General features: G+C 42.0%; 4 protein-coding genes across 8 annotated transcripts in view; 1 reads left to right on the top strand and 3 right to left on the bottom strand.

The window, feature by feature from the left end:
• The window catches only part of XCR1 (X-C motif chemokine receptor 1), a 325,532-nt gene that overhangs the window by 263,613 nt on the left and 38,058 nt on the right, over positions 1–23,861 (bottom strand). The gene's annotated exons all lie outside the window — the stretch shown is intronic.
• The window catches only part of LOC145520162 (C-C chemokine receptor type 1), a 243,236-nt gene that overhangs the window by 181,317 nt on the left and 38,058 nt on the right, over positions 1–23,861 (bottom strand). The window lies entirely within an intron of this gene.
• LOC145520160 (C-C chemokine receptor type 1-like) overlaps positions 1–23,861 on the bottom strand; it is a 214,249-nt gene that overhangs the window by 152,330 nt on the left and 38,058 nt on the right. The window lies entirely within an intron of this gene.
• Positions 12,126–23,861, top strand: part of LOC145520158 (C-C chemokine receptor type 2-like) — a 28,109-nt gene continuing 16,373 nt past the window's right edge. Inside the window, exons 1-3 of one of the 2 annotated variants that reach the window (XM_081525975.1) lie at positions 12,126–12,192; positions 16,317–17,298; positions 20,182–20,288. In XM_081525975.1, the coding sequence (XP_081382101.1) occupies positions 16,328–17,298; positions 20,182–20,288 (1,078 nt within the window). In that variant the 5' untranslated portion in view covers positions 12,126–12,192; positions 16,317–16,327. Of the gene's footprint in view, positions 12,193–16,316; positions 17,384–20,181; positions 20,289–23,861 lie in introns of both variants that reach the window. The other variant, XM_081525976.1, reaches the window with a different exon arrangement.

Raw genomic sequence — 23,861 nt, 5'->3', positions numbered from 1 at the left:
ATCCCTGTCTCCTGTACAGTGTCTTGAACCTCTGTCCATAGTTCATCAGGCACTCTGTCTATCAGATCTAGTCCCTTAAATCTATTTCTCACTTCCACTGTATAGTCAAAAGGGATTTGATCTAGGTCATACCTGAGTGGTCTAGTGGTTTTCTCCACTCTCTTCAATTTCAGTCTGAATTTGGCAATAAGTAGTTCATGATCTGAGCCACAGTCAGCTCCTGGTCTTGTTTTTGCTGACTATAGAGAGCTTCTCCATTTTGGCTGCAAAGAATATAATCAATCTGATTTCGGTGTTGACCATCTGATGATGTCCATGTGTAGAGTCTTCTCTTGTGTTGTTGGAAGAGGGTGTTTGCTATGACCAGTGCGTTCTCTTGGCAGAACTCTATTAGCCTTTGCCCTGCTTCACTCTGTACTCCAAGGCCAAATTTGCCTGTTACTCCAGGTGTTTCTATACTTCCTACTTTTGCATTCCAGTCACCAATAATGAAAAGGACATCTTTTTTGGGTGTTAGTTCTAGAAGGTCTTGTAGGTCTTCATAGAACTGTTCAACTTCAGCTTCTTCAGCATTACTGATCAGGGCATAGACTTGGATTACGGTGATATTGAATGGTTTCCCTTGGAAATGAACAGAGATCATTCTGTTGTTTTTGAGATTGCATCCAAGTACTGCATCTTGGACTCTTTTGTTGACTATGATGGCTATTCCATTTTCTTCTAAGGGATTCCTGACCACAGTAGTAGATACAATTGTCATCTGAGTTAAATTCACCCATTCCAGTCCATCTTAGTTTGCTGATTCCTAGAATGTCGATGTTCACTCTTGTCATCTCCTCTTTGACCACTTCCAATTTGCCTTGATCCATGGACCTAACATTCCAGGTTCCTATGCAACATTGCTCTTCACAGCATCGAATCTTGCTTCTATTACCAGTCCTATCCACAACTGGGTGTTGTTTTTGCTTTGGCTCCATCCCTTCATTCTTACTGCAGTTATTTCTCCACTGATCTCCAGTAGCATATTGGGCACCTACCGATCTGGGGAGTTCATCTTTCAGTGTCCTATCTTTTTGCCTTTTCACACTGTTCATGGGGTTCTCAAGGCAAGAATACTGAAGTGGTTTGCCATGCCCTTCTCCAGTGGACCACATTCTGTCAGACCTATCCACCATGACCCGTCCATCTTGGGTGGCCCCATACGACATGGCTTAGTTTCACTGAGTTAGACAAGGCTGTGGTCCATGTGATCAGATTGGCTACTTGTCTGTGATTGTAGTTTCAGTCTGTCTGCCCTCTGATCCCCTCTCTCAGTGCCTGCCATCTTACTTGGGCTTTTTAGATATGACACCAAAAGCACCAAGAACATAAGAAAGAGTAGATAACTGAACTTCATCAAAATTAAAAGAACATTTGTGCTGCAAATGATGATACCATCAAGAAAGTGAAAAGACAACTAACAAAATGGGGGAATATATTTACACACAGCATCTAATAAGAGACATATTCAGAATACACAAAGAATGCCTACAACTCAATAACTGAAAAGATAAATAACCCAGACAAAAAGTGGGCCAAAGACATGAACAGATATTCCTCCAAAGAATATACAAAAATGGCCAATAACCACATGAAAAGATGCTCAATATCATTATCTATTGGGGAAACGCAAATCAGAACCACAATGTGATACCAATTCACACCAGGGTGGTTACAATAAAAAAACACAGATAACAACTACCTCCAGCAAGATGTGGAGAAATTGAAACTCTAATACATAGCCGGAGAAGGCAATGGCACCCCACTCCAGTACTCTTGCCTGGAAAAACCCATGGATGGAGGAGCCTGGTAGGCTACAGTCCATGGGGTCACAAAGAGTCAGACACAACTGAGTGACTTCACTTTCACTTTTCCCTTTCATGCACCGGAGAAGGAAATGGCAACCCACTCCAGTATGCTTGCCTGCAGAATCCCAGAGGCGGGGGAGCCTGGCAGGCTGCCGTCTATGGGGTCGCACAGAGTCGGATACGAATGAAGCGACTTAGCAGCAGCAGCAGCAGCAGCAATACATAGCTGGTAGGAATATAAAATGTACAGCAGCAGCTTTGAAACCAACCTGGCAGTTTCTCAAAAACTTAAACACACACTTACTATACGAGCCAGCAACCCAACCCCTAGGTATACATCCAAAAGAAATGAAAACATATGTCCACACAAAAACTTGTATACAAATGTTCTAATCAGCTTTATTCATAATAGCCAAAAATTAGAAGCAACTCAAATATGACAAATAATGAGTGGAGAAATAAAATGTGGCTTATCCGTACAGTACTATTCAGCCACAAAAGTAAAGACATACTGATACATGCTATGACGTGGATAAAGCTTGAAAACAGTTCAGTTCAGTTCAGTCGCTCAGTCGTGTCCGACTCTTTGCGACCCCATGAATTGCAGCACACCAGGCCTCTCTGTCCATCACCAACTCCTGGAGTCCACCCAAACCCATGTCCATCGAGTCGGTTATGCCATCCAACCATCTCATCCTCTGTCGTCCCCTTCTCCTTCCGCCCCCAATCCTACCCAGCATTAGGGTCTTTTCCAATGAGTCAACCCTTCGCATGAGGTGGCCAAAGTATTGGAGTTTCAGCTTCAACATCAGACCTTCCAATGAACACCCAGGATTGATCTCTTTTAGGATGGATTGATTGGATCTCCTTGCAGTCCAAGGGACTCTCAAGAGTCTTCTCCAACACCACAGTTCAAAACAGTATGCTATGTGAAAGAAACTAGTCATGAAAAACTACATACTGTATGATTCCATTCACATGAAATGTCCAGAAGAGACAATTCCATAGAAATAGAAGTAGAACAGTGTTTGCCTAGATCTGGCATATTAGGGGGACAGAGACTGGGAGAGGTAATGCAGAGTGACTGATAATGGTACAGGGTTTCTTTTGGGGTGATTTTAAAATTAGCTTATGGTGATGGCTGCACAACTGTGAATATGCTAAAACAAAACATTATATTTATACATTCAATAGGTAGATTTTATGGTTTGTGAATTACACCTCAATAAAACTGCTTTTAAAAAATCAGTATGGACTTACTGTCTAGTTCAGGGAACCTTATTCAGTGCTCTGTGGTGACCTAAATGGAAAGGAAATCCAAAAAAGTGAGAATATATGTATATGTATAGCTGATTCACCTTCCTGTACAGCAGAAACTAATACAACATTGTAAAGCAATAATACTCTAATAAATTTTTTTTTAATCAGGGAAAATGGACTATTCATGACATAGTTAATTAGTTGGCATACAGGACAAAAATTAGATCCTTATTGCATGTTGTATTAGTCGATCAAGACTCTTGAGAGTCCCTTGGACTGAAAGGAGATCAAATCAGTCAATCCTAAAGGAAATCAACCCTGAACATTCATTAGAAGGACTAACGCTGAAGCTGAAGCTCCAGTACTTTGGTCACCTGATGCAAAGAGATGACTCACTGGAAAAGACCCTGATGCTGGGAAAGCCTGAAGGCATGAAGAGAAGGGGGTGAAATTTATTTCTGGACTCTCTCAATTATAGTCTGTTGATCTACATGGTTATCCTTATGCCAGGATAAACTGGCACTAATTACTACAGCATTGCAGTAAGTTATGAAATTGGAAAGCTGAAATTCTCCAAAGTTGCTTTGCTGGTGCTATCATCATTTCAATTGTTTTGACTATTTGATATCCCTTGAAATTTCTATGTATTTGAGGATCAGTTTTTCCATTTCTACAAAAAGCCACTGGAATTTTGATAGGGATTGCATTAAATCTTTAAATAGCTTTGGGCAATATTGCTGTCTCAACAATTTAAGTCTTCTAATACATGGACATGTGCTGCCCTTCCATTTATTCAGGTCTTCTTTAATTTCTTTCAGTGTTTTATAGTTAGGGTATACAAGTCTTTAACCTCTTTAGTTATATTTATTCCTAGGTATTTTATTCTTTTTCATGTCATTATAAGTCAAATAGTTTTCTTAATTTCCTTTTCAGATTGTTCATTGCTGGCATATAAACATAAGTGATTTTTGTGCCCTGATTTTGTTTCCTACAACTTTGCTGAATGTGTTTATTAGCTCTAGCAGAGCTTTTTTGTGAATTCTTTGGGGTTTTCTGTATGTAGGATCATGTCATCTGTGAAAAGAGATAGTTTTACTCCTTTCTTCCCGACTTGGACGATTTTATTTCCTTTTCTTGCTAGATTGCTCTGGCTAGAACTTCCAGTATAGTGCTGAACAGCAGTGGTGAAAGTGAGTGTTCTTGTCTTGATCTTAGAGAGAAAGCTTTTGGTCTTTGAGTATGATACTAACTATGAGGTTTCACATATGACCTTTATCACGTTGAGGAAGTTTTCTCATATTTCTAATTTTTTGAGTGTTTTTGTTATGAACAAGCATTTAATTTTGCCAAATGATTTTTCTGTGTTAATTGAGGTGATTATATTTTTTTTCTCTCATTCTGTTAATGTTATGTATTACAATGGTTGATTTTCTTTTACTGAACCATGCTTACATTCTTTGGATAAATTCCATTTGGCCATAGAGTATGATCTTTTCAATGTGCTGTTGAATTTAGTTTGCTAGTATTTTGTTGTTAGTTTTGCATTTGTATTCACAAGGGATACTGGTCTCTGTCTGCCTTTGATCTCAGAGTAACACTTGTTACAAAGAATAAATTAGGAAATGTTCCCTCCTCTTTTATTTTTAGGAAGAGTTTGAAAAGGATGGATGTTAATTTTTCTTTAAATGTCTGGTAGAAATCACCTATGAAGCCACCTAGTCCTGAATGCTTTCAGTTGATTTCTGATTTAATCTCTTTATTTTTTAACAGATCTTTTCAGATTTTCTATTTCTTCTTGAGTCAGTCTTGGATAATTTATGTGTTTCTAGGAATTTTTCCACTTTATCTAGGTCATTTAATTTATTGGTGGACATTGCTCATAGTGTTCTCTTATAATCCTTTTTTATTTCTGTAAATTTGATAGAATAAGCACTTTCATCTGATATTATTTATATCTTTTCTTTCTTAATCAGTGTAGCTAGAGGTCTGTCAACTTTGTTGATCTTTTCAAAGAACAAGCTTTTGTTTTCAGCATGAGATATATATATGTGTATATATATATATATATAGAGAGAGAGAGAGAGAGAGACATATGTATATGTATATGGGGCTTCCCAGGTGGCACTAGTGGTAAAGAACCTGCCTGACAATGCAGGAGACGTAAGAGATGTGGGTTTGATCCCTGGGTTAGGAAGATCCCCTGGAGGAGGGCATGGCAACCCACTCCAGTATTCTTGCCTGGAGAAAGCCATGGACAGAGGAGTCTCTGGCAGGCTACAGTCCAAAGGGTCACAAAGAGTCAGACATGACTGAAACAACTTAGCACGCATGCACACACACATATGTATATGTCTGGGGCTTCCCAGATGGTGCTAGTGGTAATGAACCCAGCTGCCAATGCAGGAGACATAAAAGAGATGTGGGTTTGATCCCTGAGTCAGGAAGTCCACTGGAGGAGTGCATGGTAACCAACTTCAGTAATACTGCCTGAAGAATCCCATGGTGGGCTACAGTCCACAAGGTTGTAAGGAGTCAGACACAACTGAAGTGACTTAGCACACACATGTATATGTCTACATATAGCAGGTCGAAAGCATTGATAGGTATATATTTCCAACTAGTCACAATGATAGGTGTATATTTCCGCTAGACCCTTGATCAGGGTCTCTCTCACTATCTTCCATCAGCCACTGCCCACTCAGCAGCCCAGGATGAGTCCTCATTCATGTCCTCCAATCAGAATCTGCCATAACCAGCTTTGTGTGTTTCTTCTCATGCCACCTGTGCCTGCAAAGAACATTATCTGGGTTTCCTGCAGTTGGGTATAACATCATGTTCTACCCTGGGACACCTCAGAAGCCACACTCAAATAGTAGATGATGTCAGAGGTGGAGAGGAGTACCTATGGTCCCTAATGCTATGTATGAAACCTGATCCTGTAGATACTTCATTCTATCCTCCTCCTACTCATCATGCCTTGGGGTGGGGGGCAGGTAATGGTGGTGAGAGTGACTTCTAGCTTCTCACTTCCCAGAACCAGCCCCCAACCCACTGCTGTCATGTCCTGGGAGGTAGCTGAAAATGTCTTCCAAGTACTCTGTTCTGACCAATTCTCAGCCAAGATTTCCTCCCCAGAGCAGGCCACCTCTGAGGCATCTAGACTGAGATCTGATTCTAGTCACAGAGTAGTCTGAAGCATCTGAGCTATGGAAAAACACCCCATTATCTCCCTACTATATGGTTCAAGTGATATCAACTTAAGTCACTTGAGGGGACTTGACAGCAAGTGAATGTATTAAATATCCTGACTTCACACTATTTCCCCAGGGTTTGTTTGGCCTAAATGTATGAAAATGTCAATCTGCTACCTTTACAGTCTAAGGTAATACAGACTCAAATTACCATTTTGATGGCATTTTTATTTCTATTCTTCATCACATATCCTAGTCTGCTCTTGGTTCACTTGGAGATGCTATTGAACTTGGAGGGTCAAAAAAGGAGAAATTCAAGTCTCACCTCTGAGTGTCACTTGACACTTTTCCTTTCCAAAAATCATATGTTGTTTCTGGGCTTTCCTGCTTAGACTATATGCCCTGTTGTATTACTTTGTCACTTGGAACAAAAACAGTGGAAATAGTTCGTACAATTTTTATCATAAAGACATGACCAGAACATGAAGGAACATACAACTGTGCTTCTTTGATGGGTATTAGTCTAGATTATTGTTTTTAACCAAAACTGAACTGAAGATGTAAAATCCTAGAACTCACTAATCTATTTTAGTAGGTCACAGGAAGCAGGCAAACCATAGAAACCACAATCAACCAAAAGCATCGCTGTTGAAAAAAAAATGGCAAGAGTTGAAACTTCTAAAGGTGTTAACTGAACAATTCCAACTGACAACGTCAAGGGGACATCCTCAAAGCACCCTCATGAAGGGGCAGAGGTTCTTGGGACAAATCTAACTTTCAGCTTTAAGGGTCTAACCCCCAACTCAGCTGCTGATCTTCAGAGTATGAATAATAAAGAATCTTAAAACTTACCATGGCCAGTGTTGTTGGTCTGGTTCTTCCCTCTTCATTCAGGGAGTATGAACTCTATTTCATTGGTTTACAGAAGAATTGATCATCTCCTCAACCCTGGCCCAGGCCACCTTGAGATGACCACAGCCATGTCTTCTATGTAACCCTGCTTGGTCAGCAGTCACACCAGAGATAGGAGTCTGGCGACGTGTTTTCCTCTAAGTCTGGTCATACTCCAGACAGGTCATACTCCTTTTGCCAGACTTGAGAATTTCAGAAACCATGAACCCAGTGCCAACAGGTAGATGGAGTGGGGGGGGGGGGTTCTCAAACTCAAGGAGAAGTATCTTTTGTAACTCTTTCTATGTGCAAAAGAATTTGAGGGTGTACTAACTTTGGTTCCCAATTTTCTGACTATCTACATGGACCCTGTGAAAAGAAAACAAAAAAGTTTGACTTGATAGCAGTGTGGGTATTTGCTATTTTTCCCCAGATCCACTCTGAGCCCTGGAAAGCTGATGTCTATGGCCTACATCACCTAGACTCCCTGCTGCTCCCTCTTCTCACTGGGCTTAACCCAAAATTACTGGGATGCACTGCAGGAGATCAGAGTGGGAACAGAAGGTTTCCTGCTTGGCTGCAGATCTAGTAGTGCCTATATCCTTTAACTTTCAGCTCTCAGTAGGACTTAGGTAATACTGTTTATTCTTTTGACTCTTCAAGCACAGGGGTAACAGTTCCCACTTTTGCTAGCATCTCTGGGCACCTCATCACCGTTGCTGGTTCTTTTAATCCTGTCAATGCTTATGTACATATACTTATACTTATAAAGTCTTCAAAACATCAGCCAACTGTGTCATTTGTTCCCTGAGCTAGAGATAAGCCAAAGATTTGAATTCAGGCTCTACCACTACTTACCTCTGTGCATCTCTCTGTTTATAAAATGACAGACCTGGAGTCAATGATACTTGTGTGAAGACAGAAACGTAGAGTGGTCCTAATCAGCAATAGCCAAATTTCTGGGTCTTGACCTTCCCCATTCCAGACTGACTCAAAGGAACTAGCTGCAAGATTTCATAATTGGAAGTGGATGCAGTATCAGTGGGGTGAATATGACCTGTTTTGTTATTGGTATCTCAGAAAAACCACATTAGGAGGTATGGGGGAACTTTCCCTATTCCTGTTCAAGCAAAGAATTGTTTTTTAGAGGAACAACCTGAGGCCCCTTTCCTTAGTACGAAAAACAGGTCTTATTCAGGATACATGGTCACAACTTATTGAAATCTGGAAAGGACACCTGAACTTCCCTGAGTGTTTTACGGTTATTGTTATTCACTACTATTTATCCAGAGCCTACTACACACCAGGCACTGTACCAGCTGCTGTACGTTTATTTACACCTCCGAGACCCCAGACACCTTATTATCCCTAATTCATAGCTGGGGAAAATAAAGCTTAGAAACTTGCCAAGGCTATTTGAGATCCTTGTTTCTATATGGCCTAGCCTGGAAAATTTCCCATGTGCATTTGGGAAGTACACAGTATGCCGCTGTTGTTTGGTAGAGTTGTACATATACACCTGTTAAAATCTCATTGGTTTATTGTGTTGTTCAAGTTTTCTATTTCCTTACTTCTATATGACTTTTTTTCTCATTACTAACAGCGGGTTATTAAAGTCTCCAGTGATTATTACTTCTTCGGTTCTGTCAGTTTTTGCTTCATATATTTTGATGATCTGTTATTAGGTGTTAAGTGTTTATAATTACCATACCTTCTTGCTGTACTGAGCCTTTTATTACTATGTAGTGTCCTTCTTCATTATCCCTTGTAAACTTTTTTGAAGTTCATGTCTATTTTGTCTGATATTAGCACAACCACCTCTGCTCTCTTGGTTAATATTTCCATAGAACATATTTCTCTGTCCTTCACTGTCAGTCTCTTTGTGTCTTTTAAAGTGAGTCTCTTATTGACGGTATTTAATTAGGTCATATTTTTGTTTTGCTTTTTAATTCATTCTATCATTCTTTATCTTTTGGTTGGAGGATTTAATCCACTTACATTTCAAGTAATTACTTACAAAGAATGACATTGAATGTTTCCAATGCGCCTTAGAACTTTTTTGTCCTTCATTTCCTTCATTACTGTCTTTTGTCTTAGTTGATTTTTTTATAATGGAATGTTTACTGCTTTTTATTTTCTTTTGTATATATTCTACAGCTATTTTCTTTCTTTTTTTCTATAGCTATTTTCTTTGTGGCTACCATGAGGGTCACATTTAACATCCCAACATTATAACATTCTAACTTAAATACAAATTTAACTTCAAATACAGCTTAACTTCGATAACATACAAAAATGCTTTTATCTGTGAATGTCCTAATTTCTCCCTCACTCTTGAGGTATAGTTTTGCTGGTTTTAAGAAAAATGAGTTTATAGCTTTTTTTCTTTTACCAATTTGAATATATGGGTCCACTGCTTTCTGGCCATTTAAGTTTCTGATGAGAAATTTGCTTATTATCTTATTGAGAATCCCGTTTGTGATCATTTGTTTTTCTCCTGCTGCTTTCTCTCCATGTCTCAGTCTTTTGAAAGTTTGATTATAATGTGTCCTGGAGTGGGTCTCTTTGAACTTAATCTTACTTGGAGATCACAGAGTTTCTTGGATGCTTATATTCATGTCTTCCTTCAAACTTGGAAAGTTTTCACGCATTATTTCTTCAAACATTCTCTCTGCCCCTTTCTCTCTCTCTTTTCTCCTGGGACACTCACAAGTCCCTTAAGCTCTGCTCATTTTTCTTCAATCTTTTCTTTCTGTTCCGCAGACTCAATAACTTTCATTTGTTCTATTTTCAAGTTTGTTGATTCTTTCTCCTGCCTGCTTGAATCTACCTCTGAATCCCTTTAGTGAATTTTTCATATCAGTTATTGTATTTTTCAGCTCCAGAATTTCTTTTTGGCTTCTTTTTAGATTTTCCATCTCTTAACTGATATTTGCATTTTGATCATATATGGTTTTCTTGATTCTCTCCATGTCTCCGTTTAAGTCTTTGAGACTCTTTAAGTCTTTATCTAATAGCTCTGCCATCACATCTTTTTCAGGAACAGTTTCTCTTTGTTTATTATTTCCCTTTGAATGGACAATACCTTTCTGTTTCTTCATATATTTTGTGACTTTTTTTTTTTTGGCTGAAATTGGACATTTGAACCTAATAAAATGGTAATTCTGGAAATCAGATTCTCCCCTTCTCAGAATTTTTTTTTTGTTGAAGGATAATTGCTTTACAGAATTTTGTTGTTTTCTGTCAAACCTCAACATGAATCAGCCATAGGTATACATAAATCCCCTCCCTTTTGAACTTCCCTCCCAACTCCCTGTCCATCCCACCCCTCTAGGTTAATACAGAGCCCCTGTGTGAGTTTCTTAGCCATACAGCAAATTCTCTGTTGGCAATTTATTTTACACATGGTAATGTAAGTTTTTTGCATTTTTTTTTTTTTTACAATTGTTCTTGGTTTGTTTTTGTTTTGATTGCTGTAACCTCTCTCTGTGCCAAGGATCAGCCTGAACTGTGAACTGAAGGTCTTCTCATGTCTTTTCAGAGCCTGTGCTCTTCCCTGAATATGTGGTGGTGGGTTAGGCACTGAGTCATGTCCGACTCTTTGCGACCCCAAGCACTGTAGCCTGCCAGGCTCCTCTGTCCATGGAATTCTCCAGGCAAGAATACTGGAGTGGGTTGCCATTTCCTTCTCCAGGGGATCTTCCCAACCCAGGAATCAAACCTGGGTCTCCCGCCTCTCAGGCAGATTCTTGCCAACTGAGCTACGAATGCAGACCCTTTTTAATTTTCCCTGGAAACACAGCTGTTTTTGAAGGTCCGTTTTTAATATGTGACTCCCACAAAGGGAAAAAGAGAAAAATGAAATGGAGAAAAATAAAGGCCACTGACTCTTTAAATACCCTGAAAGTCACTACAGCCAGAGGGGGAGGGGCTTACAGCAATGAGGGGAATATAACAACAATGGCTGCCCTTCTCTGCATTCCTAAGATCAGAAGCAGTCATCAGTGATCAGAGCACAGATCCCTGATACTTGGAGGTCAGGGCCCAATTTGTGCCCACCTTGGCTTCTGCAAGCTACATGCAAGCTGCCCCAGGAACACATGCAGAACTGCCTGCCAAAGTGCCTGGGGTATGGGAGAAGGTGGGGGTTACTGTGCCAAGAGCTGAAATTGGCCATAGTTAACTGCAATTGGTCATCCAAGCTTTTCCTTGAAAGTTGAAGACCTTCAACAAGACTCCAGAGCTGTAAATCAGTTAGATCAGACAGCTTCTGCCAGTGGAATTGTTGTCTAGGTGAGGATAGAGACTCATGGTACTTCCTAACCTACCATCTTCCCAAAATCTCAATGGTGTTTTCTCTTAGCAAAACTTTTTTCTCAAGAGTGGAACCTGTAACAGCTGAGGATCTTCTTACTAAGGACATCTCTGACACAATAGACCATTTAACATTACCTTTTCATTAAAAAGCTCTGTCTAAATAAGTTTTCTAACCAAGTCCCAAATCCTTGATGCCACTGAAATCAGAGCATATAGTCAACAAAACCTAATTTCCTTCACCATCACCAACAGCCCCCGTTAGCATTTATCCTCTAAGAAATGAAATTCTAGTGTGCTTGTTTCATGCAAATCATTACCGGCAGAAGAGAGTGAAAGATTTCCAGATATAGAGAACCACAAGATAGAGAAGCCCAGAGTCGTTAGACCCAGGAGCAAACATGGAGTGTGCCTGATTTAAACCCTCAAGGTTGCATAACCAAGATTTCAAAATTAATTCTACTCTGGAGACTTCAACCTAGTGTACAACGTTCCTGGCTGGAAAAGAAGAACTATATCATTCTTTTTTTCAAATCTTCACCATTACTTGCCCTTGTATCTCCGCCTTCTCTTTCTGCAGGAAACTTTATTTCCTACTTCTGCACACCAAGTTTCTACCTCCAGATCTGTTTGGTTCAGCTGCTGAGAAGCCTGACACACCAGTGCCACTTAAAAGAAGCCATCTACCGGTGAGTTGGGCATGCTTTTTCCATCACTTTATGTATCAAAGGCTCAAAGCATCTCGATGCAGGGACTGGGAGTCTGTATTGCCCAGGAACTTGGGGGATGATCAACATAGGAGAAAGGGGTGGAGAGTGGCATCTGTCCCAGGAATGATAGAGAGACCCTGATGGCAGGGAGGAAGCACAAAGCAGAGTGAGAACTCCCATCAGAGCTCAGTTGGTAGGAGAGAGTTGGGCTAAAAGAAGACAATTAAGAAAGTAGGACAATCAGGCTTCTCCAGTACTGCTCCTCTCACTCTGCCCCTCCCAGCCCCTAAGGACTGTGAAGAGCTGGAACTTCCTACCATGAATTTCTCCCGCTCTGGTCCATGTATGTGATACTACAGGCCCTGCACCAAAATACACTTCCTGCCTCAATTCGGAGGCTGAAGTGAGGGGTTCATTTTTCTGAGAGGCAGCTTTTAATCAATTCTGGTTGATGTGTCTTGACACTTGAAAGTGACACCTAAACCAGTGCTCTTCAGCCTCCTTGCTACGTGTCTGCTGTGGTAGGAGCTAGGTGACACAGGAGTAGATGATCAAAAGAAGGTTTCTGGCACTTGAGAGGCAGGTGAACAACAAAGCATAGGAAACACATGGTGCAAGTGGCTGGGGCAGTTCATCCCCAGTCTGAATCACCAGAACAAGGGTCTGGGCTGTGTATTTCTGACTGACAGGCTTCCTGTGTAATCTGAAAGCCAGCATTTCAGAACCAGTGATCCAGTCTACACTTTTCCATACAGATGAGGAGACTAACTACAGAACAGCCCAGAGGGCCTGTTACAGCTAAGAGGCTATGTGCAAGGAACCCCGATATTTTAGTTTTTATTACATCTCCCACTGGATTACCTGGCAGTCTAGCCCACAGGGGAGCCCTTTGTTTCTCAGAAGCTTGTAGCCTACCAGTTCTCCATTATTCACTTCTCAAGTAATGTTTCTATGTACTAGGCTGGATTCTAGGGCACTAAGATAGCTCATTGCAAAAACAAATCTCTCTGCCCTCTTGGAGCTTATTTTCTGGCAGAAACATGCGTGTATGTGTGTGCCTGTGCTTGTGCATTTATAGGTAGAGCACATTTGTATGAGCAAGTGTGTGGATTTTAAGGCTGAATGCCAAAGACATTCTGTTCAAGGCATGAAGAACAGCCAAAAAATCAGTTACTTCTACATTCTTCTACATTCATCTCTGTTCTCAGAGTCTGAAGATGAAAACCCTTGAGGGCCTTTGAAATGGAATAGCCCAACAGTTCAAATTCCAACTCAGCCATTACTTGCATTGTGAGTCTGGGAAAAAAATTATTTAATTCATCCATGCTTCTATTTCTTCACTTTTAAAATGTATATTTATCTCACAGAACTGTTGTAAGGATTACATTAATTAACATATGCAGAGTATTTGGCATCGCACATGGAGCCTAACAAACATTCAGTTAATCACTATAGTTTTAATTCTTTAGGTGGATATATTTTTTCCTCAAGTTTGATCAGAAGTATTATTTAGTTTCTGCTCATTTAAAGAATCCAGTTCAGTGCTGTGAAATTCAAAATCTGTGAAATGTATCAATCACAAGAGAAAGTGAAAAATAAGGTGTGTACACAGATGAAAACAAATCCACAGTCACTGCCAGGAAAAAAATAAACATTCTTGAGAACAATTCTAATGTTGTTAGTTGTCACACTTATTATGAGTTTTATGTATTTTTTCAGTGAACATATTACTGGTACCTCCTTTAGCCAGATGCTGTCGTAAGTGCTGGAGACAGAAACATAACCTAGTCCTCACTCTCAAGGAGCACACAATGGGTAGAAGATAATGTGTTTATTATAAAGATATGCACAATGTTTTGAGATGGTAAGAATGATATGACAGAGGAGGATGGTTGGACTTCACAGAGAAGGGGAGAGGGCTTCCCAAGTGGCACAGTGGTAAAGAACCTGCCTGCTAAAGCAGGAGATACAAGAGATGCAAGTTCAATTACTGGGTTGAGAAGATTCCCTGGAGTAGGAAATGGCAACTCACTGCAGTATTCTTGCCTGGAAAATTCCATGGACAAAGAAGCCTGGCGGGCTACAGTCCCTGGGGTCGCAAAAGAGTTAGACAAGACTGAGTGCGTGCGCGCGAGCGTGCGCACACACACACACACACACACACACATCGCAGGATGAACAGGAACTCACCAGACATTTTAGGCAAGGGAGCAAGCATGTGTAAAACCACTGAAGCCTGAAGGAAATGATGAGTCTGGGAAAAATGGGGAAAAGATGGGTATGGCTGGACCACAGGATCTGGGATTTGAGAAGTGATTAGAGATGAAGCTGAGAAGAAAGGAGCTTAGAAAAGCCATGATGAGTAGTCTGGGCATTGCCTTTGAGGCCCCACCATATAAAGTTGTCAGGCTAGTTGAGTTTTAAACTGAGAAGAGCATGATCCCATTTCAGCTTCAGAGAAGACAGACTGAAACAGAACATGGTAAGGAAAAAGGCAAGAACAAATGAAAGAGCTCAGCAAAGCCAGAAGTGAGATGTATAGGAGGCAAGAGAGTGGCAGTTGAAAGAGGTGCAGAGGGGATGACTCTGAGAGGTGATTATGAGGTAGAATCCATATAACATAACAATGATAACAGCAACAATATAGAGCATTTCTTTGTACTAGATGCTGCACTGTCTTTGTTTCCACAGCAACTCAGCATGGTTATTTTAAACAAAAAGAAACGGACAGTTGAAGAATTAATAACCTCAAATTACACAACTTGGAGGTTGGAGGCAGAATTCAAGTCTAAGTCTGCTTAGCTCCAAAGGCCTGGCTCCTAATCTTCTGAAAAAGAGGGGCCCCACGACAATGTCAAATCTTACTTCTTAAATAATGGAGTACATGACATTGGTCAAGATAAAGAACCCACAAGCTGAAGCAACTTTCCAGGGGTGTTCAGTTTGGGGTGGGTTGAATTCCAGGTACCTATCTGATACCCACTTTGCTCTTTGTCTAAAATAGAGTATGGCTCCTAGTAAGTGCTCAATAAATATTGGTTAAATAAGTAAGTCCATGGGGAGATATGCAATAGGCAATGGAAAATTCAACTCTGAGGTGGGGCTGGAAGGCAGAGCTTTGGGAAGCATTAGCCTACAGGAAACTCGGAACCTGAAAACAACTCAGGAAGAACTTTGGAACAAGGGTAAAGAGGTAAATGGTAAAGAAGTGGGAGCCAAGGATGGTGCCTAGGGACCCTTATAGTGTAGGCAGGGGTAGGAAACACCAACAAAGAATATGAAGAAGAAGTGGTAGGCCAGGGGCTAGCCTACTGGAAGCCAAATAGGTTTTTTTGTTTATTTTTTAACTTAAAAAAATTTTTTTTTCTTTTTGGCCATGCTATGCACCTCGTGGGATCTTAGTTCCCGAACCAGGGATTTAACTCGGCCCTCAGCAGTGAAAGTATGAAGTCCTAAGCACTGGACCGCCAGGGAATTTCCAAACCAAAAGTTTTAAATGAAAGCAGTCATTGAAAAAAAAAAAAAAAAAAGACGACAAAAAAGAAAAAAAAATTAAAAAAAGAAAGCAGTCATTGAAGGATCAAACATTTGATGAAGAGGAAACTAAAGGCCAGGGTGTTTAAAACTGGATTGTCATTGCAAACCTGGCAAGAGAAGTTTTGGCAAAATGATGGGGGCAGAAAGTTGAGAGAGTGTTCAGAACACTTTGGGTGGCGAGTAACAGAAAATGCAACTCATAATAGCTCATTATGAGCATCCCCAGAAGCCCCATAGTGGGGCTTATATACTATCCCCTTATATACTATCATCCAGTAATGAAGTCACAGGCCAAGTAGAGAAAGCAAGTGTCCAGCACGGTCAGCCTTATAATGAGAGTCAGGCTCTGCAGGAAGGCCAAGGTGTTGGGAAATGGCTGTGGGAAGATGACTGATGTCTGTGATCAGGAATAAGGGGAAGTGGTGAACTAGCACACACGCTTTCAAGGAGATGGCTGCCAAGTAAAGACAAAGCCTGGGATGTTGCTTAAGTGGAGCAGGGACCTTGGTAAGACTGGGGATTGTAGCCATTGTGCTGTGTGTCATCATCTTGTCCTCTGTTTACAGGACCGAGGAAGATGGATGGCAATGATACGTTCAGCCACAATGTGCTTCCCACATCTCATTCTCTATTTACAACAAACGTCAAGGGGAATGATGAAGAACCCACCACCAGTTATGACTATGATTACAGTGAACCCTGCCAAAAGACCAGCGTGGGACAAATCGAAGCACAGCTCCTGCCACCGCTCTACTCACTGGTGTTCATCTTTGGTTTTGTGGGCAACTTGCTGGTTGTCCTCATCCTAATCAACTGCAAAAAGTTGAAGAGCATGACTGACATCTACCTGCTTAACTTGGCCATCTCTGACCTGCTGTTCCTCCTCACCATCCCATTCTGGGCTCACTATGCTGCAGACCAGTGGGTCTTTGGGAATGTGATGTGCAAATTTTTCACAGGGCTGTATCACATTGGTTATTTTGGTGGAATCTTCTTCATCATCCTCTTGACAATCGATAGGTACCTGGCTATCGTCCATGCTGTGTTTGCTTTAAAAGCCAGGACAGTCACCTTCGGGGTGGTAACAAGTGGGGTCACCTGGGTGGTGGCTGTGTTTGCCTCTCTCCCAGGAATCATCTTTATCAAATCCCTCGAAGAACATTCAGGTTATGCCTGTGCCCCTTATTTTCCACTAGGATGGAAGAATTTCCATACAATTATGAGGATCATCTTGGGGCTGGTGCTGCCACTGCTTGTCATGATTGTCTGCTACTCGGGAATCATAAAAACCCTGCTCCGGTGTCGCAACGAGAAGAAGAAGCACAAGGCTGTGAGGCTCATCTTTGTGATCATGATTGTCTACTTTCTCTTCTGGGCTCCCTACAACATCGTCCTTCTCCTAAGCACCTTCCAGGTATTCTTTGGCCTGAGTAGCTGTAAGAGCAGCAGTCAGCTGGACCAAGCCATGCAGGTGACCGAGACCCTGGGGCTGACCCACTGCTGCATCAACCCCATCATCTACGCCTTTGTTGGGGAGAAGTTCAGGAGGTATCTCTCCGTGTTCTTCCGAAAGCATATTGCCAAACACCTCTGCAAACAATGTCCAGTTTTCTATGGGGAGACAGGAGATCGAGTGAGTTCAACATACACCCATTCCACTGGGGAACAGGAAGTCTCAGCTGCTTTGTAAAAGAGTAGAAGTTCACTTGTTATTTTCAAAAGGTGATAGCAATCTCAGGGTTTGTTGAAGAAAAGAGGAGTCTAACGTTTCCAAAGTAAGTGCCCAGGAACTTCAGGATTATGTGAATCAATGAAGACTTATGTTACTCTTGTAGAGTCACCGTGCTCAGGGAATATTCCAAAACAACTGTGGGCAGAGACTTGGAATCTCCAACGAGCTCATCGCAGTTCCTAGAAAATGCCATATTTCCTTGTGTTTGTGCTCTTCCCTCCACCTCCCCCCCATCCACCACTTGGCTTACTCTCTGATTCTATCAACCTCTTTAATCAATCTCTTTAATCCTCTGGAGATTGGGAACAGGAGGCAGGTGAGGGTGAATGGAAAGAGGGGGAGTAGAGTCCGGACCAAGGGGAAGGAGGTGAAAGTGTGAGCATGGTTAAGCCTTTACAAGGATGCGGGTAAGGGGTTCGCTTGCCCAGCCAGGCAGCAGCACTGGTCCTTAGCACCATCTCCTACCATATTTAACTTTGGAGGCTTTCCTAGGTTGTGGCGAGCATGGGAACTGTAAGAACTCTCTGGGAGCTTTGGCTAGGCCCATGATCCTCTTGTGCTAAGTGCATGACACATTTCTGCTTTATTACAGTTTAACTATGACAACCACACAACCTACATTTGAAATCTATTCAATACCTTGCCCCATTGTACATACACTTCTTAGGCCTCATCCCTCTATACATAAATTTATTTAAATGTTTGTTTATAAAATACACATAATCTTTAATGAGACGAAAAAATAAAAGCCTTTGTTTAAAAAGGGAAAAGGGAGGGCTGGAGGTGGTGATTATGAGAAAGGAGTGGGCTCTAGTGAGTCCCTCCATGAGGAATGGAGGGGCACGCTCGCACCAGATGTGCAGGAATGTTTCCAGAATTGGCCAAGAGCAAAAGTCAGGAAGGATGCGCCAGAACCCCTAAATGGATCTGATGGTATTTTGTTTTTTTGTGGCTTTTCCTGCTTTCTTGCTGCCCTTGCCCATCTGTCTCCCCACAGCCTTTATCACAGTTCTGCCTGTGGGATTGCCCCACCCCAAAAGCCGGTTTGTAGAGGCCCAGGAGAGTAGCTGTGGGGAGAATGTGAAGGAAATTGTGCAACAAGAACCCCTTTTGGGCCTGGGAGAGGGAAGACAATCAGTGGGGATACTGGGGTGAGTGCTCAAAGCAGAGAAGGGGTCTGTTCTGGAAAACAAACATCGGCCTGTGACCTCAGGGTCTATTACCAGGCAGGGCAGGCTTAGATGAGGAAGACTCTAGACAGACTGGAAAAAAAATGTTTTCCAAATTACCTTCTGGCACCTCATTTTTGCACACAGGCAGAGTTCGGATACACACACACACACACACACACACACACACACACATATGTATTTCGATGTAAAGTAAAAATTAAATGAAAGCTGGAAACTGCAACCTAAAATTGTGGTAAAGTATCATTTTTAAGATACTTACTATTATGCCAAGCCTAAAAATACTGTATTAGTCATAGAGACAATTCTGGTATTGGAGCACGTGGTGTGTTTGGGAGACCACTGGTTCAACATAAATATTGTCAGGGAGCTAGAGGTCTGTGAGCTATGGGTTTACTAGCTTATGGTGACACAGCATCTAAATAATCTCAGATCACAGCATGCACACCACAACTGTCATCTCAACTATGTGTCTTTATTCTGACTTTCCACCAAAAATCTTTGCTGCCCCATTATGAAGTCTAGACAATCGTGGATTTAATCCTATTTGAATGCTTCATGCTTTGCCACATCTTTACTGATGCTCAGACGAGTCCCCTCCTTGGCCAGTGGGAACTCCTAACAGGGAGCTGGGGAAGTTCACCTCGGCGAGCAAAGGCTCTGGTCTCGGCTTGAGCTAAGCTAAGAATATACCTGTGTGTTAGTGCATCTCCAACCTGATGCAGGCAAGAAACAGGCATCCTGGAACCTGGCAACTGGGGAACTGAAAGTTACTAAGGTTTTACTTTCTTGCCTCATGTCTAGAGGCTTCAGAAAGAGGGGTAAGCTGTGTGTGTGTTGGGGGGGGTGGTGGCCTTCACCTTCAGATATCTGTATTATCCTAATGAATGCATTAAATTTTGTTTTGATGATGAAATGTAAATACTGTTTTAAAAAACTATGACTTGAGAACTACCACAATATTGTAAAGCAATTATCCTCCAGTTAAAACAAATTAATTTTTAAAAAACTATGACTTGGAAAATGAATCAATACTCTTAACTATACTGTTTTTTAAAAACTGTCTGATAACCAACTCCTCTGTCCTTCTTCTCTCAGACTCTGATACTCACCATTCTATTCTTTTCATCTATGAGTCTGATGATTTTAGATTCCTCACATGAGTGAAATTATGCATTTCCTGTCCTCCTGTGTCTGATTTATTTCATTAGCATCATGCCCTCCAAGTACATCCATGTTGTACTGCAGAATTTCCCACTTTTTTAAGGCTAAATTATATTCTTTGTACGTGTAGCCCACGTTTTCTTTATCCATTTATCAACATGCATAGAATTGTTATACAGGATGAGTAAGTACTAAATAGTGTGCTTATAAATAACAGTACCCTATTGTATACTTAAGAACTGTTAGAAGTGTAAATTTCATATTCTATTTCTACCACAATAAAAAAAATTTTAAACTGCCAGTTTTGTTATGCGGTGGTGTGACAGACTGTCTCACTGTCCACAGCTTCTCACTCCTTCCCCTGTGTGACCTGTCCTTGATGTGTGACCTGCAGTGTGCCCTACAGGAGGGACACCCCTCAGCCCATCCACAGGCGGCTCAGCCGGGAGAAGGTGAGCACAGCTGACACCTGCTTCATCCGAGCAGGGTGCTGAAATGCCTGGGTGGAGTCTCTGGCTCTCCCTGCTCAGCCACAGGAAGGTCCATCCCAGACCACAACTCCTTCAGCCCAGGTTCCTGGTGAGTGAGTGGGAAGTCGCAGAGAGCAGAATCAGGCCCCAGCTACCAGCAGCCACATCACGGGAGTAAGCAGTCCACGTTAGCTGTTTTAAGCTCCTGAGTTGTAGGGGTTGTTTACTAAGAAGCACAAAAGTTAACTGATACATATGTTATATAGTGCCTCCATAAATAAAATTTGGAAAATTGTTTTTCTGTGATGGAATTCAACGTGACAAATACACCTAAGGAGTCGGTGTGTGTCAGCCTGGGGAGGGCACATAGAGATGGTTATGTTATCCTCATGCCCTTAGACCTCCCAGCCCAAAGACAACTGATGGGGAGGAGCAGGGGGGAATTAATAATCACAGTAGAGTATTAATAATCACAATGCACTATGCAAGGCACAGAAACAGACGTGTATGTGAAATTTTTTGAGAGCCCCAAGGAGAAAGTGAGAGTCCTGCATCACAGTAATAATAGCTACAGCAGGATTTTATTGCCACCAAATAAACTGCCACTTAAAAGCTGCCAACCATCTCTAGAACCATTTTCTAGAAGTGGAAACCCCAAGTCTCCTTTATCCCAGGGACAGCATTCAAGTGGGCTGTTTGAGGTAAGCAGATGTCAGGAAAGATGATCATTCTAAGGGGTGGGTATCATACTTAAGACTCTTGGTGGAGCTGGCACTTGGCATCATCCACCCCATGCCATCCTCCTCAATCTGTGGTGACTGAGACAGCTTGATTATTTTTCAGAGAGGCCCTGCAGTCTCCTGGAAGTAAACCATCAAGACCCTACCTCTTTGCTTTCACTTTTTCTCCCTATTAAAATTTCTCTGACAAATTGAAATGGCCTCAGGTGAGATTAGCCAGTGATAAAGGTCACCAAGGGCCACCAAGAGGAAACCCAACACAAGCGAAGAAGTGTCTGGGCTGGTGAGTTGACTCCACAAGGCAGTCTATGAACTTAGGGAGGGCCAGCCCTGGGTGTGATGAGTGACTGAGTCAGCTATTTCTCCAGATGCCACCAGTCCAGCACCATGTTTATCAGCAGACATCCTTGGGACATTCTTGCTATCTCACTGCCACACCCTGTCTCCACCATCACCTGTCTCCCAATCTCCTCTTTCCTGCTCAGGTGCCTTGCTACCCAGTGGATGCCCCACCCAGGAAGGAGGTACTGGCCTCACCTTCCGGCAAGTCCCCACTCCTTACACGTTTCTCTCAGAGGTCCCTCCTATGGCTTTGAGGAGAGGAACCCCACCCTCCTTCCCATCAACCTCACCCACTTCTAAAACCTTTTCCTGCCCAAACCTGTCTCCTTGTACAGGACACAGTGAGAAGGGTTGTCATGGTGACTAGGGGCACAGAGCTGACTGTCACACTTAGAAAGCCCTGGGGGAGGTGTTCAATCCCAGGTGTCAGTGGTTTTTTGTAGAACTTCAGGGTACTTAACACCTCATTGCCCTCAGCCTCAGACCATAGTTGCCAGTTCTGGGGCAACAGGAAAAGTCCCACCTAATATCCTGTTATACAGAGAGCAGAACATAGAGGTGAAGGTGTGACCTGACCCACCAAAGACTGGGCTAGGTCTAGGATACACCATAATCGTACATTAGACTTCTGTTACCACACTTAGGGGCTTCCCTCGTAGCTCAGTTGGTAACGTATCTGCCTGCAATGCAGAAGACCCAGGTTCGATCCCTGGGTTGGGAAGATCCCCTGGAGAAGGAAATGGCAACCCACTCCAGTATTCTTGCCCAGAGAATCCCATGGAGAGAGGAGCCTGGCAGGTTGCAGTCCATGGGGTCGTTAAGAGTTGGACACAACTTAGCGACTAAACCACAGCACATACAAAGTTGCATTCGCCTCATGTCCACACACTGATCTGAAAGAAATCTCAAAGTGCACAGAGCAGGCTTCTTAGCAGAGTTATGGGGTTTCCACCAAGTCTGGACATATCTAACAAAGTGATGAGGTGGACAGCCTATTAGTGTCTACTCAGTTTGATGATCTGCACAGGGCTAGGGGAACATGGTACATGGGCTGGGTAAAGGGGTCCAACTGGGAAGGGTCTAATGGATAGTGATCAAGACCATCCCCAAGAAAAAGAAATGCAAATAGGCAAAATGGTTGACTGAGGAGGCCTTACAAATAGCTGAGAAAAGAAGAGAAGATTTGGCAATGCCAAAGGAGAAAAGAAAAGATACACCCATTTGAATGCAGAGTTCCAAAGAATAGCAAGGAGAGATAAGAAAGCCTTCCTCAGTGATCAATGCAAAGAAATAGAGGAAAACAATAGAATGGGAAAGACTAGAGATCTCTTCAAGGAAATTAGAAATACCAAAGGAACACTTCATGCAAAGATGGGCACAATAAAGGACAGAAATGGTAGGGACCTAACAGAAGCAGAAGATACTAAGAAGAGGTGGCAAGAATACTATACAAAAGACTATACAGAAGAACTATACAAAAATGATCTTCATGACCCAAATAACCACAATCATGTGATCACTCACCTAGAGCCAGACATCCTGGAATGTGAAGTCAAGTGGGCCTTAGGAAGCATCACTACGAACAAAGCTAGTGGAGGCGATGGAACTCCAGTTGAGCTATTTCAAATCCTGAAAGATAATGCTGTGAAAGTGCTGCACTCAACATACCAGCAAATTTGGAAAACTCAGCAGTGGCCACAGGACTGGAAAAGGTCAATTTTCATTCCAATCCCAAAGAAAGGCAATGCCAAAGAATGCTCAAACTACTACACAACTGCACTCATCTCACATGCTAGTAAAGTAATGCTCAAGATTCTTCAAGCCACGCTTCAGCAATACGTGAACCGTGAACTTCCAAATGTTCAAGCTGGTGTTAGAAATGGCAGAGGAACCAGAGATCAAGTTGCCAACATCCGCTGGATCATCGAAAAAGCAAGAGAGTTCCAGAAAAACATCTATTTCTGCTTTATTGACTATGCCAAAGCCTTTGACTGTGTGGATCACAATAAACTGTGGAAAATTCTGAAAGAGATGGGAATACCAGACCACCTGACCTGCCTCTTGAGAAACCTGTATGCAGGTCAGGAAGCAACAGTTAGAACTGGACATGGAACAACAGACTGGTTCCAAATAGGAAAAGGAGTACGTCAAGGCTGTATATTGTCACCCTGCTTATTTAACTTATATGCAGAGTACTTCATGAGAAACGCTGGGCTGGAGGAAGCACAAGCTGGAATCAAGATTGCTGGGATAAATATCAATAACCTCAGATATGCAGATGACACTACCCTTATGGCAGAAAGTGAAGAAGAACTAAAGAGCCTCTTGATGAAAGTGAAAGAGGAGAGTGAAAAAGTTGGCTTAAAGCTCAACATTCAGAAAACTAAGATCATGGCATCTGGTCCCATCACTTTATGGCAAATAGATGGGGAAACAGTGGAAACAGTGTCAGACTTTATTTTGGGGGGCTCCA

Source organism: Giraffa tippelskirchi, chromosome 9, assembly GCF_054371585.1.
Source record: "Giraffa tippelskirchi isolate mGirTip1 chromosome 9, T2T-mGirTip1v1.2.pri, whole genome shotgun sequence".
In the NCBI taxonomy this organism is placed as follows: domain Eukaryota; kingdom Metazoa; phylum Chordata; class Mammalia; order Artiodactyla; family Giraffidae; genus Giraffa; species Giraffa tippelskirchi.
This window is presented reverse-complemented; position numbering and strand designations above follow the sequence as displayed.